The sequence below is a fragment of the Lycium barbarum genome, chromosome 3, assembly GCF_019175385.1.
Source record: "Lycium barbarum isolate Lr01 chromosome 3, ASM1917538v2, whole genome shotgun sequence".
In the NCBI taxonomy this organism is placed as follows: Eukaryota; Viridiplantae; Streptophyta; class Magnoliopsida; order Solanales; family Solanaceae; genus Lycium; species Lycium barbarum.
The window spans coordinates 15,168,778-15,182,922 of NC_083339.1; the positions used below are offsets into that span (position 1 = coordinate 15,168,778).

A 14,145-nucleotide genomic window follows, 5' to 3' on the forward strand; every position below is an offset into this window, starting at 1 on the left:
ACCATTAAGAAAACGCACTAGTTCGACCGTTGATTTGCAGAAAAGTGAAAGAAAAAGAAAAGCAATGCCTTGTTTGGTTGTAGTTTTGAATGAAAGAGAACGGGCATTGATGATTTGCTCGATCCGACTATGAAAGGACTGAGAAAAGCATCGTGCACCTACCACTTTGACAAAAATGGCGTGGTGACGCAAGAGAGAAGCAACTCGCCTCTTGGCGGTGCCTAGGATTTACATGGAACCATTGTTCGCTAAAGCTAAAAGACCAAAGGTCTGTTTGGTCGCTTGGTCATATGTATATATGTTCTTAGTTATTGGGTCGGGTCAAGTCCTAATGGACTGGGCTTGACAGGTTTAAAAATAAAAGGAAATAGCCCGCCTTTCATTTATATGCATGATATACATGAGTATATTCATATACTTGTGTATATTCATGTATATGCGTGTATAATACTAGGGACAAAAATATGATCATTTAATAAATAGCCAAAATTGAAAGTGCCTATTCAATTAAACATTTCAATTATGGCCAAAATTAACTAATCAATCAAATTAAAGACACGGCTAACGGCATAAAGAGACTAAATTTGCAAATATGGCCTCAATTAGAATAAATCAAGAAATTGGCTATTTCAATTATGACCTTAATTGACTAATCAATTGATTGTTTAAATTGTAGCCATAATTAAACACATAATAAGTAATTTCTAAAATATAACCACAATTGAATATCTAATTAATCATGATTAATTTAAAAATCACAAATGCAAGTTGATTATGCAAAAAATTAAAGGTCGAGGGGTAAAAATAATTATTTTAATTAATCAAATTTCTCAAATTAAAAGGAGTAAAAAATACTTGCCAATTTAACACTTGATAATTTAAAAAATTAATTTAATAATTGTTTTTTATTCATTTTCTGATTTAATCTTGTCAAATATTTTAATAAAATATGGCACTAAATTTTAAAATGATTTACCATATATATTTGATGGTTATCTTGCCCAGTAAAATGACAAAATATTATAAAAATAATTTTGTAAATTCATTTTGATTTTTAAGTGCATATTCCACTCCGTTTGAGTTCCAAGAATTTTTCGTAATTAAATAAAATTACGAATGGGTACAAGATCCAGTACAACTCTGACGACACAATCGAGCGATATAAAGCCCATTTGGAGATTTTCAGGAATAAACAGGAGGAAGGAAATGACTACAATGAAACTTTTGCTCCGGTTGCTAAGGTAGTAACCGTTCGAGCCTTCCTGGTGGTTGCGGTTGCGCGTAATTGGGAGTTGCATCAGATGAATGTTCATAATTCCTTCTTGAACGGTGACCTTACGGAGGAGGTTTATATGAAATTACCACGGGGATTTCGTGTTCCTGGTCCGGGCCAAGTATGACGATTCTGAGAATCTTTGTATGGTTTGAAACAAGCCCCATAATGCTGGTTTTCAAAATTGTCAAGTGCTTTGACGAAATATGGGTTCAAACAGTCGTACTCAGATTACTCTCTCTTCACGGTGCACCAAAAAGGTATGCAACTTAACGTCTTAGTTCATGTGGATGACTTGATTATCTCCAAAAACGACCACAGTTCCATTATATTGAATGATTCAAAAATTACCTATGTGCATGCTTTCACATGAAGGATTTGAGTCCTCTGAAGTACTTTCTGGGAGTTGAAGTTGCACGTGGAACGACTGGTTATTTCTCTGTCAATGAAAATATGTCTTGGATATAATCTAAGTCCGATTTACTGGGAGTTAAACCAATCAGCTCATGGAGCAGAATCACGATTTGGCGTTGGCCAAAGGAGACCCTTTGGGAGATCCAAAATCATATCGATGTCTTGTAGGTAGACTCATATATCTCAGTTTTACGAGACCTGAGCTATCGTATTGCGTGCATGTTCTGTCCCAATTCATGCATCAACCAAAGGAAGCACATTGGACCACGACTCTTTGTGTGGTGTGCTACTTGAAGAAGAACCCATGATAATGTATTGTGATGAGAAAAGATTGTGTTCTCCAGTTGTACGGATGGAGTGATTTTGGACTGGGCCGGATGTCTGTTGACTCGAAAATCACTTACCAGGTGGTTTATCTCCTTTGGGAAATCACCTATATCATGGAAAACCAAGAAGCAACACATTGTCTTTCACTCATCAGCAGAGATGGAATACCGGTCAATGGCAATGACAGACTGTGAATTGAAATGGTTAAAGGGAATCTTGCATAGTTTGGGAGTTAAACATAAATCTTCAGCGAAAAAGTATTGTGATAGTCAAGCGACATTATATATTGCACAAAATCCAGTATTTCATGAACGGACTAAACACATTGAAGTTGACTATGACTACGTCCGGGACGCACTCCAATCGGGTCTAATACTTCTCAGTCACGTGTCAACTAGTGAGCAATTGGCCGATGTGTTTACAAACACTTTGGGCAAATCGCAACATCAATATATACTTGTCAAGTTGGGCATTCGTGACCCTTATGCTTCAAGTTGAGAGGGGTATTGAGTCCGGGTGTGACTGTACCAGTGTGTCCGGTCACGTCGGTAAGTCGATGAATCTCTATTTCAATGGGAACCCTATTCTAGTCTAATTGTAATAGATTTTGTCTATTTGTGGTGAATTTGTAATTACAGTAAATATAACATCTGTATATAAGGAGATCATTATGATGAATGAAAGGTAGAAAGAATTCTTCCATTGTTCTTGTCTCGCTAAACTCTCGTTCCTGTCTCGATTTTAACAAGATCAACCAATTCGGGTCTGTCTTTGCAAGTCACTTTGCATTTTGGGAGCTGAGCAGGCAGCAAAATCGTGCAATAAATCTTTAGAAGAATTTCACTTTGAAGCACGACTCTTTCTATTTCTGTGGTGGCATTTGAATTATCCCTCTTCCTCTTTCAATGGAAGTAAACGGGAATTAAAAAGAAAATGCACATTTCTGTATAGAAATTATCTGTCTTGCATGAGGACATTATGAAACAGAAAGAATAAAACTAACAGGACCCTACATCAAATGTAGGGATAATATATTACCTGCCCCCAGGCAAAGCATCAGCTAATTTGTCAAAATCGGCTAGGATCATAAGATATGTATTAACATTTTCATTGCCCTATACATAACTCTACATTTAGGCCCCATTTATTTACACTTAATGAAAGTTTGAACCTTAATTATTCAAAATTTCAAATATTAGTCATTAAGTGTATTTGTCTTTGAGGTTTGAATTTCATATTTTATTTGGATAATTGTTACCAGTCATTTCTTATGTATTGTATTATTTTTTGGATACAACATTTGAATATTGAAGGAATTCTTCAAAGTTTTCACCACTACTCCATCCCTTTTCACCGCTAACTATCACTGTCACCCATCATTATTAACTATTACCATCCATTACCCATAACCATCGTCCCCATTCACAACCACAACTGTCGTCAATTACGACAATCAGTCACCAGTACCACTAGCCACTATTTTTTATCATCACAACCAACAACCATTACCACAATAACGATCAATCACTACTGACAATCGCCACCATCAACCATCTCTATATATCGCCAACTACTGTTATCAGTCACCATCACTATTAGTTATCACTATCATCCACTACAATTATCAGTTGTTACAACCAAGTACCATAATCAACTATCATTATCTGCTTTTGGCAGTCACCGTCACCATTAGCTATAAAAAGAAATACTGAAAGCAAGAAAAATGGTGACTCCCATTGGACCTATTTCTGAATTATTTGGAAATAAAAAATAACAAAGTTAAAAGTCTTCTCCCATAAACGTAACACATGACACAAGTGGAGAGGATTAGCTAGAATTGGAATAATTGATGGAGATAGCTGCATTTGCCTTCTCATGTTGAACTTCTAAATGAATTTGTCAAAAGTCATTATAGGTTTTGTTTTTCCAGTCTTTACCTTAGAAAAAGGAAACCCACGGAAAATCCAGTTTCCCTCGATGGAAAGGAATATTTCCAGTTTATTTATTTCCCAGTTACTGTCATGTACCAAAATTTCTAAGGAACAATCCATTGACTCAAAGACCAAAACTGGATTCTTAATATCACTGTTGAATTGTCTTTAAGTCATGTTCCTTTATTTGAGCCTTAACTACTCTATTAACCATGTAAAAAAGGTGGTCCTCTTTACACCAAAAGAGAAGGAAAATTAAAAGAGTGGTGTATATCATTTTCAAGACAACAAAGAGAATCAAAAAGAAAAGGACCTTTGCACGCATGCCATTCTTGATGGTCCTTGGACCGGCACTCTTGCCGGTCGAGTCAGAGCTTTTATTAAGGGAATTTCATATTAGTGGCAGAATCATAATTTTTACTAAGAAAATTCAAAATAAAAGGAAGTAATATATATATATATATATATATATATATATATATATATATATATATATATATATATATATATATATATATATCTTCCGGCAAATAATGTTTGGTTGAATCCCCTGCGCCCTTAACTCCGCCATGTCGTCTATGTTCTATACAAATTAGCTCTTTTGTACTTCTGCCTAAGCAAATAACGAAACAGAAATAATAAATCAGAAGGGATGTTTATTAGCTCTACCCAGGCAAAACTTTTAGTTTCTTAGAGGATTGGATCTTAAGATCGTTTGGTTTGTGGACTGCAAATAATAATACAAGAACTGTAATACGATATATAAGAATCAGTGTGCTTTTATTTCATCGGATGTTTATTTTAGCATGTTAAAATCTGAATATACGATGCATAGTTTCAAGCATGTCATTAGTCATAAATTAAACGGAAAATGGTCAAAAATGCTCCCAAAATATTGAGAGTGGTTTTTATTTGCACTTCTTCCACTTGGTAGACCATAATTGCCGTAACACCAATTTTCGAGTTAAAATGTCCTTCCTTCCATTTGTTAGACCTTAACTGACCTTTTATAGTTGAAATTGTCCCTCATTTTAGCCCATTCCCATTTTGAGCAGCATAGATATACTATTTTTTTTATTCCAATTAGTAGGAGGGATCTTGAATTAAGAAATAAACCTTAGAAGCTAAAAAAGGCTTATGAGATGACATATGCCAGGTTTTATTTAAATAGGTGATACTGATTTATTCATCCACATAAATATTAGAATATGCAAATGCATAATTAATGTTTGCAATACTTCATTATCCTATCCACACCCCCGGTGTTTTAACCATCAAGCTCATACTTAGGATGCAAAAACTTGAACGAGCATATTATTAGCTTTCAACGAATAATGTAATATGTTTACTTTGATACTTCAGCAAGATACTGTCCTATTTTCTCAGACTCTAAATGAAAAATGCTTTCACCTCATTAGAAGGATCTAAATCAGTCTATGGTTACAGGATGTGAAGTACTAAAGAATACGCGATTGCATAACTTAACGAGCGGACATAACAAAAATTAAGAGTTTGCTTGTGATTTTTCACTTGAAGAAAATACCAATTACATTCAAACAGGAAAAACAAAATGGTTAATTCAATTTCCTTTCCAAATACCAAGCACTCTTTACATTTATGTTAGTAGTGTTGTTTCATCTTCACAATCCAGCAGTGTTTGGACGACTTCAGCCATTGTAGGCCTTTTATTTCTATCTTGCTCCACACAAGAAAGGCCTATTTCAATCAATGTAACAGCCTGGTTCTTGCTAAATTTGCCCTCTAATCTTGGATCCACTATTTTCTCCACGCAAGAATGTTCTCCACTTTGAATCTTCCTCTTCACCATCCTATTAAATTTTCCGAGCTGTGAATCTTGCTCGTGATCACATTCACCATCATCCACCACCCAACTTGACAGCCTACTTCCCTTGACCATCTCGAGTATTACAATCCCAAAGGCATAAACATCAACTTTTGCAGTAATAGGTTGGTTCAAAGCCCATTCTGGAGCCATATAGCCTTTAGTACCGCGAATCTTTGTGAAATCTGAACCAGGGCCGCCTCTTTGGGAGAGCTTTGCAAGTCCAAAATCTGCAATCTTGGGCTCGAGTTCACCATCGAGAAGTAAATTTTCAGGCTTCACATCACAATGAATCACCCATTCAAGGCATTCATGATGAAGGTATGCAAGACCTTTTGCTGTCCCTAATGCCACTCCAAACCTTTGTTCCCATCCAAGAAAATCAGTGTTGAAAAGATGTCTGTCGAGTGATGAGTTCTCGATGTATTCGTAGACCAAAATCTGATGTCTCCTTTCAGAACAAAATCCCCACATTCTTACCAAATTCATATGGTTGATCCTTCCTATGGTGGCCATTTCTGCAAAGAATTCTTCTTGAAACTGATCATTTGCAAGTTTCTTGACTGCTACTGCTCTTCCATCTGCTAAAACACCTTTGTAAACAGCTCCTGAACCTCCTCTTCCTAGCTCAACCTTGAAGTTTTTTGTTGTTTTTTTAAGTTCACTATAAGTGAACCTCCTGAACTGAGTCGATGACACCATTTTATATCCGTCCTCAATGGAAGCAGGAATCCCATGTTTGCTAAAAAACACCCACCAACCTAACACGAAAAACAAAATCTCTATTCCGCCAAGGGTGGAACAAAACACGTAAAGATAAATCCACTTCACCTTCTTAAAATCCATTACATACATAGAAGGAGAGCCAAAAAGAACGTCTTCTGGACTCGATCCACACTTTGTACCTTCATCAAGAATCAAAAGGCCTGATGCCGAAGCATTTAGATTCATAGGGACTTTCAAGAATACACTTCCAGGAAAACCGGGAGACCGATATCCATTGAAAAGGGTACCTTTAGTATAGCATGTCCCCTCCCCATTTAGCCTATAAACAAATGCACGACAACTGGGATCCTCCAAGCACAATGTCCTGCAGGATTCCAGTGAAAAAGAACGGCTGTAGTTGAGATCAAAACCCCAGTAATCAACATTAGGAACCTCCACAAACTTGACATGTTTAGGATTAATCAAACTTCTTGAACTGAACACTGGCCTGCAACCTTGGCTCCAATCACTTGCATTAAACATCTGATGTCCAGGAGAACATGTACATTTAGGGTCAGTTACATAAGTACAAATCGAAAATCTTCCACATATTCCATGCACAACACAAGGCTGTGCAACAGCTTGCCAAGAAATCTTCCATAACCCCGTCGAGTTATCCAAACTATAGATTCTCAAATTCCCATCAGTGTCTATAGTCATCCTTCTTAAAATCCCAAACCCCATGTCAGAAACATTGAATTTCAGATTATCACTTGAGAAAAATCTACCCATTCCATCAAAATAAGCAACTCTACAACTATTCTGGCTAGTTCTACCATTCCCATACACATCCCTATCAGGATTTGGCCAATATATGCTTGAAACTTGGGGACCATCATAGATCATCCTCAAAACATTATCACTATCAAAATACAAACTAAAATATCCAGGTGACAAACTGCCTTTTCTCAAAGGAGGTACCAATCTATGATTCTTGGTGAATAATTGGTCAGGCAGTAAAGTATCAGTAGGAAAATCAAAACTCTGCCACAAAATATCACCTTGTGGATTTCTCAAAACTAAGTTGCCTGTTTCAAGAACCTCAGCTCTTTCGATATCAAATGATGTTGTGTTTGTTTGCCAGACAATTGTGTGATCAACATCTGTTAATACCAAAGCTCCAATTTTTCTTAGTGTTAGCTTTGAGCCTTGGAGATTGACAGGCCTCTCTTGTTTGGCATTCCAGACAACAGTTTTGTCCCTTGAATTTGTGTACCAAATGCCAAAGTAATAAGCATTAGTACTGCCAATAGGATAAAATCCACAAGTGAATGTGTTTTGTGGCGAAGTAATGAAATTTAAATCATCTTTAACTGAAAAAGAATTCCCTCTAAACAGGATGCTTGCTGTTGTCAACGGGATGGACAAGATAAGAAATGAAAGAACTAAAAAAGGAAAAAGATAGAAAAATTTGAAACTTTTCATGGCTAGAAGAATATGGATAAGGAATTTGATATCATAGATGTTACAAGGAGATGAAGCAAAAGAAGTAATGGGGTGCTTTATTTATACATTTCATTTTCCAGATTCAGAATCAATAGTCAAACAGCTAAATTGGTTCAAGGAAAAAAAAAAAAAACAGCCTAGTTGGTTCAAAGCGGAAAGACCAAGATAAGTCTGAACGAAAAGGCTCAAAAATGTCATCCTTCCACCTATTGGGATAAAAATGCCCTTAACGTTTTCTTTAGGTTAAAAAATGTCCCTTAATAAAAAGAATTATGACATGGAATATCATTAAACAAGTGGTCATTTTTTATTAGTCCGCATAAATTTTTGACCAAATAAAAAGACTCAACCCAAGCAAAAACCCAAACTCATTTCTAATAAACCTAACTCAACTTTTGTATCTTTTACACAAAATCTTAAATCACCATGTGAGAGGAACAAGAATTAACCACTTTTGGCAGCCACTATCAATCACCATCACCACCATCCACCACAATTATCAGTTGTCACAACCAACTACCATAATCAACCATCATCATTAACCATTTTTGGCAACCACCATCACCATTAGCTCTAAAAAGAAATTTTGAAAGCAACAAAAATGGTGACTCCATTGTTCACCCAACTATCTATTTCACCTACAAAGTCACCCAACCAATTTAAATGATTTTTTCATTATGTTTTAAGGACATGAAATTTTTATTTTTAGTTGTTAAAATTGAGATAGGGACGAGAATTTAGAGAGACAAGAATAATGGGAGAATTATTTCTGTTTTATATGCATCATAATAACCTTCTTATATAGAAGTAAGGTCTTCCTTCTCCTAGTCTAATAAGGCAAACTTATACTAATAGGATTACACATCCTATGCTACCATAATTACAATTGATCATAAATAAAATTATTACAATTAGACTAGAATAGGGTTTCGTAAACCCCTCCCCCCCAAAGTTGGAGCATGAGGGTGCCATTGATCGGTATTCTGTCTCCACTGACGAGCGACAGACAATGTGTTGCTTCTTGATTTTTCATAATATAGGGTGAATTTTCAAGGAAGATAAATCAATCGGTAAGTGATTTTTGAGTCAACGAACATCCAGCCCACTCCAAATCACACCATCTGTACAACTGGAGATTACAATCTATTCTCATCACAATGCCTTGTCCTGGGTTTTCTTCAAGTAGCTTCCCACACGGAGAGTTGCATTCCAGTGTGCTTTCTTCAGTTGCTGCATGAATTGGGACATAATATGCACACAATACGACAACTCAAGTCGCGTAAAACTGAGGTATATCAATCTACCGACTCGATGTCGGTATGGTTCTGGATCACCCAAATTGGCTCCTTCGGCCAACGCCAAACTATGATTCTGTTCCATGAGTATTGATTGGTTTAGTTCCTTATAATCCAGACTCAAAGATTATATCTGAGGCATATTTCTGTTAACAGAGAAATAACCCAGTTGGTCCACGTGCAACTTCAACTCCCAGAAAATACTTGAGATGCCCAAATTCTTCATATGAAAACATGTCGGGAGATAGTTTTTGAATCATTCAATGGCACTATGGTCGTTTTTTCGGATATAATCAAGTCATCCACATAGACTATAGCGTTAAGTTGCATACCTTCTTGGTGCATCATGAAGAAATAATAATCCGAGAACGACTGTTTGAACCCATATTTCATCAAAGCACTTGACAATTTCGCAAACCAGCACCGTGGGGCTTGTTTCAAAGCATACAAAAATTTCTGGAGTCGATATACTTGGTCCTGACCAGGAACACTAAATCCCGATAGTAATTTCATATAAACTTTTTCTGTAAGGTCACCATGCAAGAAGGCATTATGAATATCTATTTGATGCAACTCTCAATTTCGCGCAGCCGCAACTGCCAGGGAGGTCCGAACGATTACTACCTTGGCAACCGGAGCAAATATTTCATTGTTGTCAAGTCCTTCCTCTTGTTTATTCCCAAAAATAACCAACTGAGCTTTATAACACTCAATTATGCCGTCAGAATTGTACTTGATATTATACACTCATTGACATCCGAGTGCTTTCTTGTTCGGTGGCAGTATTTCTAATGTTCTCGTTCCATTGTCCTCCAATGCTTGGATCTCTTGCTGCATGATTTTTCTCCAATGTTGCTTTTTCATTACCTCCGAGAAGGTTTTTGGCTCGGTTCCTGTGGTGATTGCTGCAAGGAAACTTTGGTGTTACGAGGAAAAATTATCACAAGATATATAATGAGCTAAAGGGTAAGGCGCACCTGAGGGTTGCTGAAGATCGGGCAGACGCGTCGATGGACTTTCTTTCTGAAATATTTCAGTGACGTAGTTGCGCAACCGAATCGATTCATGCTTCTGATGTTTACCCCGACTCAATTGTTCTCGCGGTGGCGCTTTATTGGGCTATACACCTTCCGTCTGTACTTCCTCCATGTTTTCTCTATCTGGATCGGTATCTATCCGATCTAATTCTAGTTGATCCATAGGTTCAGTATCCGGTGTCCGTCCTTCACCCATCTGAGTTTTATTCATACCTACATTATCAGTATGGTCCTGTTCAAAGTTGTGTTGGTTTCTTTCTCCCTCTGTTTCGTTCTGAATCACTTCTATGTTCTCGACTAAGTTACCTAATCCTACAGCAAAGTTGAACTTAGTTCAGCAAAGGGGAACTTAGTCTCGTAGAAGTTCACATCTCTTCAGACTAAATATTCATCGTTCTTTAAGTCATACAATCTCCAACACTTTTTTCCGTAGGGCTATCCTAAGAAGACACACCTACGACTCCGACTCTCAAACTTGTCCCTCATTCTTCCCTTTATGTGTGCATAGCATAGTGACCCTATCACCCTTAAATAATCATATCGCGACGCCTCCCCGTAAAAAAATTCATAAGGGGTTTTTCCATTCAAAACCAAAGATGGTGTTCTATTGATCAAGTACCCCGCAGTCAAAACACATTCTCCTTAGAATTTGATCAGAAGATGACCCTGAAGTCTCAATGCTTGCTTCACATTAAGAATATAGTGATTTTTTATTTCAAATTCCATTCTGTTGTGGTGTCCCTGAGCAAGATGTTTGGAAAAGTATTCCATGTTCAAAGAAGTAAGTCTTCATACATGTGAACTCAGTTTTGTTATCACTTCTAACAATATTCACCCTCTTACCAAACTGCCTATCCACTAAGGTGAAGAAATTCTTCAGGGTTTAGGATACTTCTTTCTTGTCGACTAACAGGAAAATCTACAAGGCTCCCGAAGGATCATCCACAACAGTCAAAAAATACAAAGCATCACAAAAAGAAGGGGTTCTATACGGTCCCCATAAATCACAATGAATCATTTCAAGAATATCCGAAGCTATATTATCACTTAAGGGAAAAATACTTCTTATTTGCTTTGCCCTCTGGCATATATCACATTCTTTATCTGATCTAATACTACTCTCTTTTAGACCTGATACCGTAATGAACTTCGTTACTTGTGTTGAAGAATGATGTAACCCTTTGTGCCAAAGATTGAACTAGTCAACTGCCTCCGCCTTCATAGCTCGTATCCGAGGCACATTTCGAAAATATTAAACTCCATCTCAATGCTCATCTTCCAAACACCTTCCTTGTGGTGGGGTCCTGTCACATATTTTGTTAAATTTTACATCACAATCTAGATGATGAACAAGTTGTAACAAAGAAATTAAATTACATGTTAAATCTTGAACGTAAAGGATATCCTTCAACCATATCTTATTATTTAGCCTGGTTGTTCCTTCTCTCATGGCCACCTAGCTACTTCCATCAGCAAGCCCAACCGAACACTTAGGAATGTCCCGCTGATAGCTCAGTTCCTCCAAATTACCAATCACATGATTGGAGCTTTGAAGTCAATAATCCAGGATGAGTTTTTGGTCTTATTATCCATCTTGACATTCGAGTTTATTCCTTGAGAATTCACCACATGAATCAAAGTCTTCTGGATCTCATCGATCAAATTATGGGGTCCTGTCCCACCTGTGTTCACCAGTCCTGTCTCCGCCTAAGTTCCTTCTTTGACAACCACGGTGTTAGCCTGGTAGTTGCCTCTTCCACGTCCTGATCCCGGTCCACCCCTTTGCTGATGTTGTTGTCCTCGTCTTCTTTTCTCTGTTTTTCTTGTCTTCTTTTTTATTTCCTGGCCACCAATCCGGATAACTAATGAGTCGAAAACATCTGTCCACTATGTGATTGGATCTCTTGCATTATGTGCAGAACGCACTATCATTTTTCCCTTTATCTTGGTCACGGTAAGGGTTTCTTCCTTGTACGGCAAAAGCCATGGATTCACTATGGTCCTCCGTTTTTCGTGCGATTCCTCTCACACCTTCTTCTTGGACCAGCTTTGAATAGACCTTGTTCAATAATGGAAATGGTTCGTGGGCCAGTATGTTCGACCTCACCGTACCATACGTTGTCTCATCCAATCCCATGAGGAAAAGATGCACTTTTTCTTCTTCTCTTTTGGCTTCTAGGACCGTTCTTAGATTGCACATGTACTTTCCGCACTTACAAGTTAGAATCTGTTCATAATTCGTCAATTCCTCCCACAACTTAGTGAGTTTTCCATAGTATCTTCTGGTTGCACTCCACAAGTTCTACCTTTAGTTGTTGCATCCGAGGGTCGTTAATAACGGCGAAGCTTTCTGGATGCTCGTCCATAATTCTTCCGCTTCCTCTTTATGTTAAATTGTTGAGTGAAGAAGTTGTTCTATGGTGTTACGAACCCACGACACCAACAGTGAGTTATAGTCCACCAATCTTCCAAGTCCGGCGACTCCTCATCCGACTTCTTGATTGTACTGTCGACGAAATCGAACTTTTTTCTTGCTCTTAGGGCTGTCCTCATGGATCTAGCCCATTCTTCATAATTCTCACCCTTCAATTGGACTTGTGTCACCACTACTCCAGCGTTATCATTCGACGTAATGTCGTAGGGAGAGATTTTTTGTTTTGGGGCGGGGGGGGGGGGGGGGGGGGGGTTGTTTTCTTCATCGGCGATTCCTTTGCAGTAATCGCTAGTTTCTTTACCGTCACCTACCATTGTTTTAGGGTTTTTATATTCTTTCTGACGTGGCTCTGATACAATGTTAAAATCGAGACAGGGACGAGAATTTAGAGAGACAAGAATAATAGGAGAATTCTTTCTACTTTGTATTCATCATAATGACCTCCTTATACAGAAGTAAGGTCTTCCTTCTCATAGTCTTATAAGGCAACCCTATTCTAATAGAACTACACGTCCTATATTATCATAATTTCAATTTACCATAAATAAAACAATTACAATTAGACTAGAATAGGGTTCCATATAAGCCAAATTTATAAGAAATAAAAGGTATCCATTTTAACCATTTTATTGACCCACCCCACTTGACTCAACCCGCTAAAATTATACGGGTCAAATATATATTTACTAAGATCCTTTTATTTTACCCCTTACAGGTAAATGTGGCCAAGAGCAAAGCCACCAGTTGCTCCGACAAACACCCCTTCAGGTCAGTACTACCATTTTTGTTTGTCATACTCATATACTCTGGAGACCATTTCAACAAAGCAACTTCTCTCTATTTTATTTTTATTCTTTAGTTTATAAGGAAATAACAATAAGCATCACTTGCAGATTCCAAAAGCATGGCAATAAACAACACTATGTAATATTAAGTATAAAAATTAGTTGGGTGACTTTATAGGTGAAATAGCAATAATTGAATGACTTTCCGAGAGAACTATTCTTAATTGAGTAACCATGTGAAATATTATCTCATCTTTATTGGTTTTGTTTTTATGGTCTATCTTTACCTTAGAAAAAGGAAACCCAAGGAAAATTCCAATTTCTCTCGATGGAAAGGGATATTTCCAGCTTATTTGTTCCCCAGTTATTGCTTGTACCAAAATTCCTGAGGAACAATTCATTGACTTAAAGACCAAAATTGGATTAAATTGGATTCTTAATATCACTGTTGAATTCTTTAAGTCACGTTCCTTTATGTGAGTCTTAACTACTCAATTAACTACGTAAAAAAGGTGGTCCTCTTTACACCATGGAGAAGGAAAAAGAGTCGTATATATCGTTTTCAAGACAACACAGAGAATCAAAAAGGAAATGA

At 37.2% G+C, this 14,145-nt stretch overlaps 1 protein-coding gene across 1 annotated transcript; it reads right to left on the reverse strand.

The window, feature by feature from the left end:
- Positions 1-5,440: 5,440 nt before the first annotated feature.
- Positions 5,441-8,480, reverse strand: LOC132630495 (putative receptor protein kinase ZmPK1). Its single transcript, XM_060346067.1, has one exon. The coding sequence runs from the start codon at positions 7,976-7,978 to the stop codon at positions 5,561-5,563; it is 2,418 nt and encodes an 805-aa protein (XP_060202050.1). The 5' UTR covers positions 7,979-8,480; the 3' UTR covers positions 5,441-5,560.
- Between the last annotated feature and the right edge of the window lie 5,665 nt (positions 8,481-14,145).

What these genes read in the sequence shown, in the direction of transcription:
- LOC132630495 (XM_060346067.1), bottom strand. Translation starts at nt 7,978, where the DNA reads ATGAAAAGTTTCAAATTTTTCTATCTTTTTCCTTTTTTAGTTCTTTCA.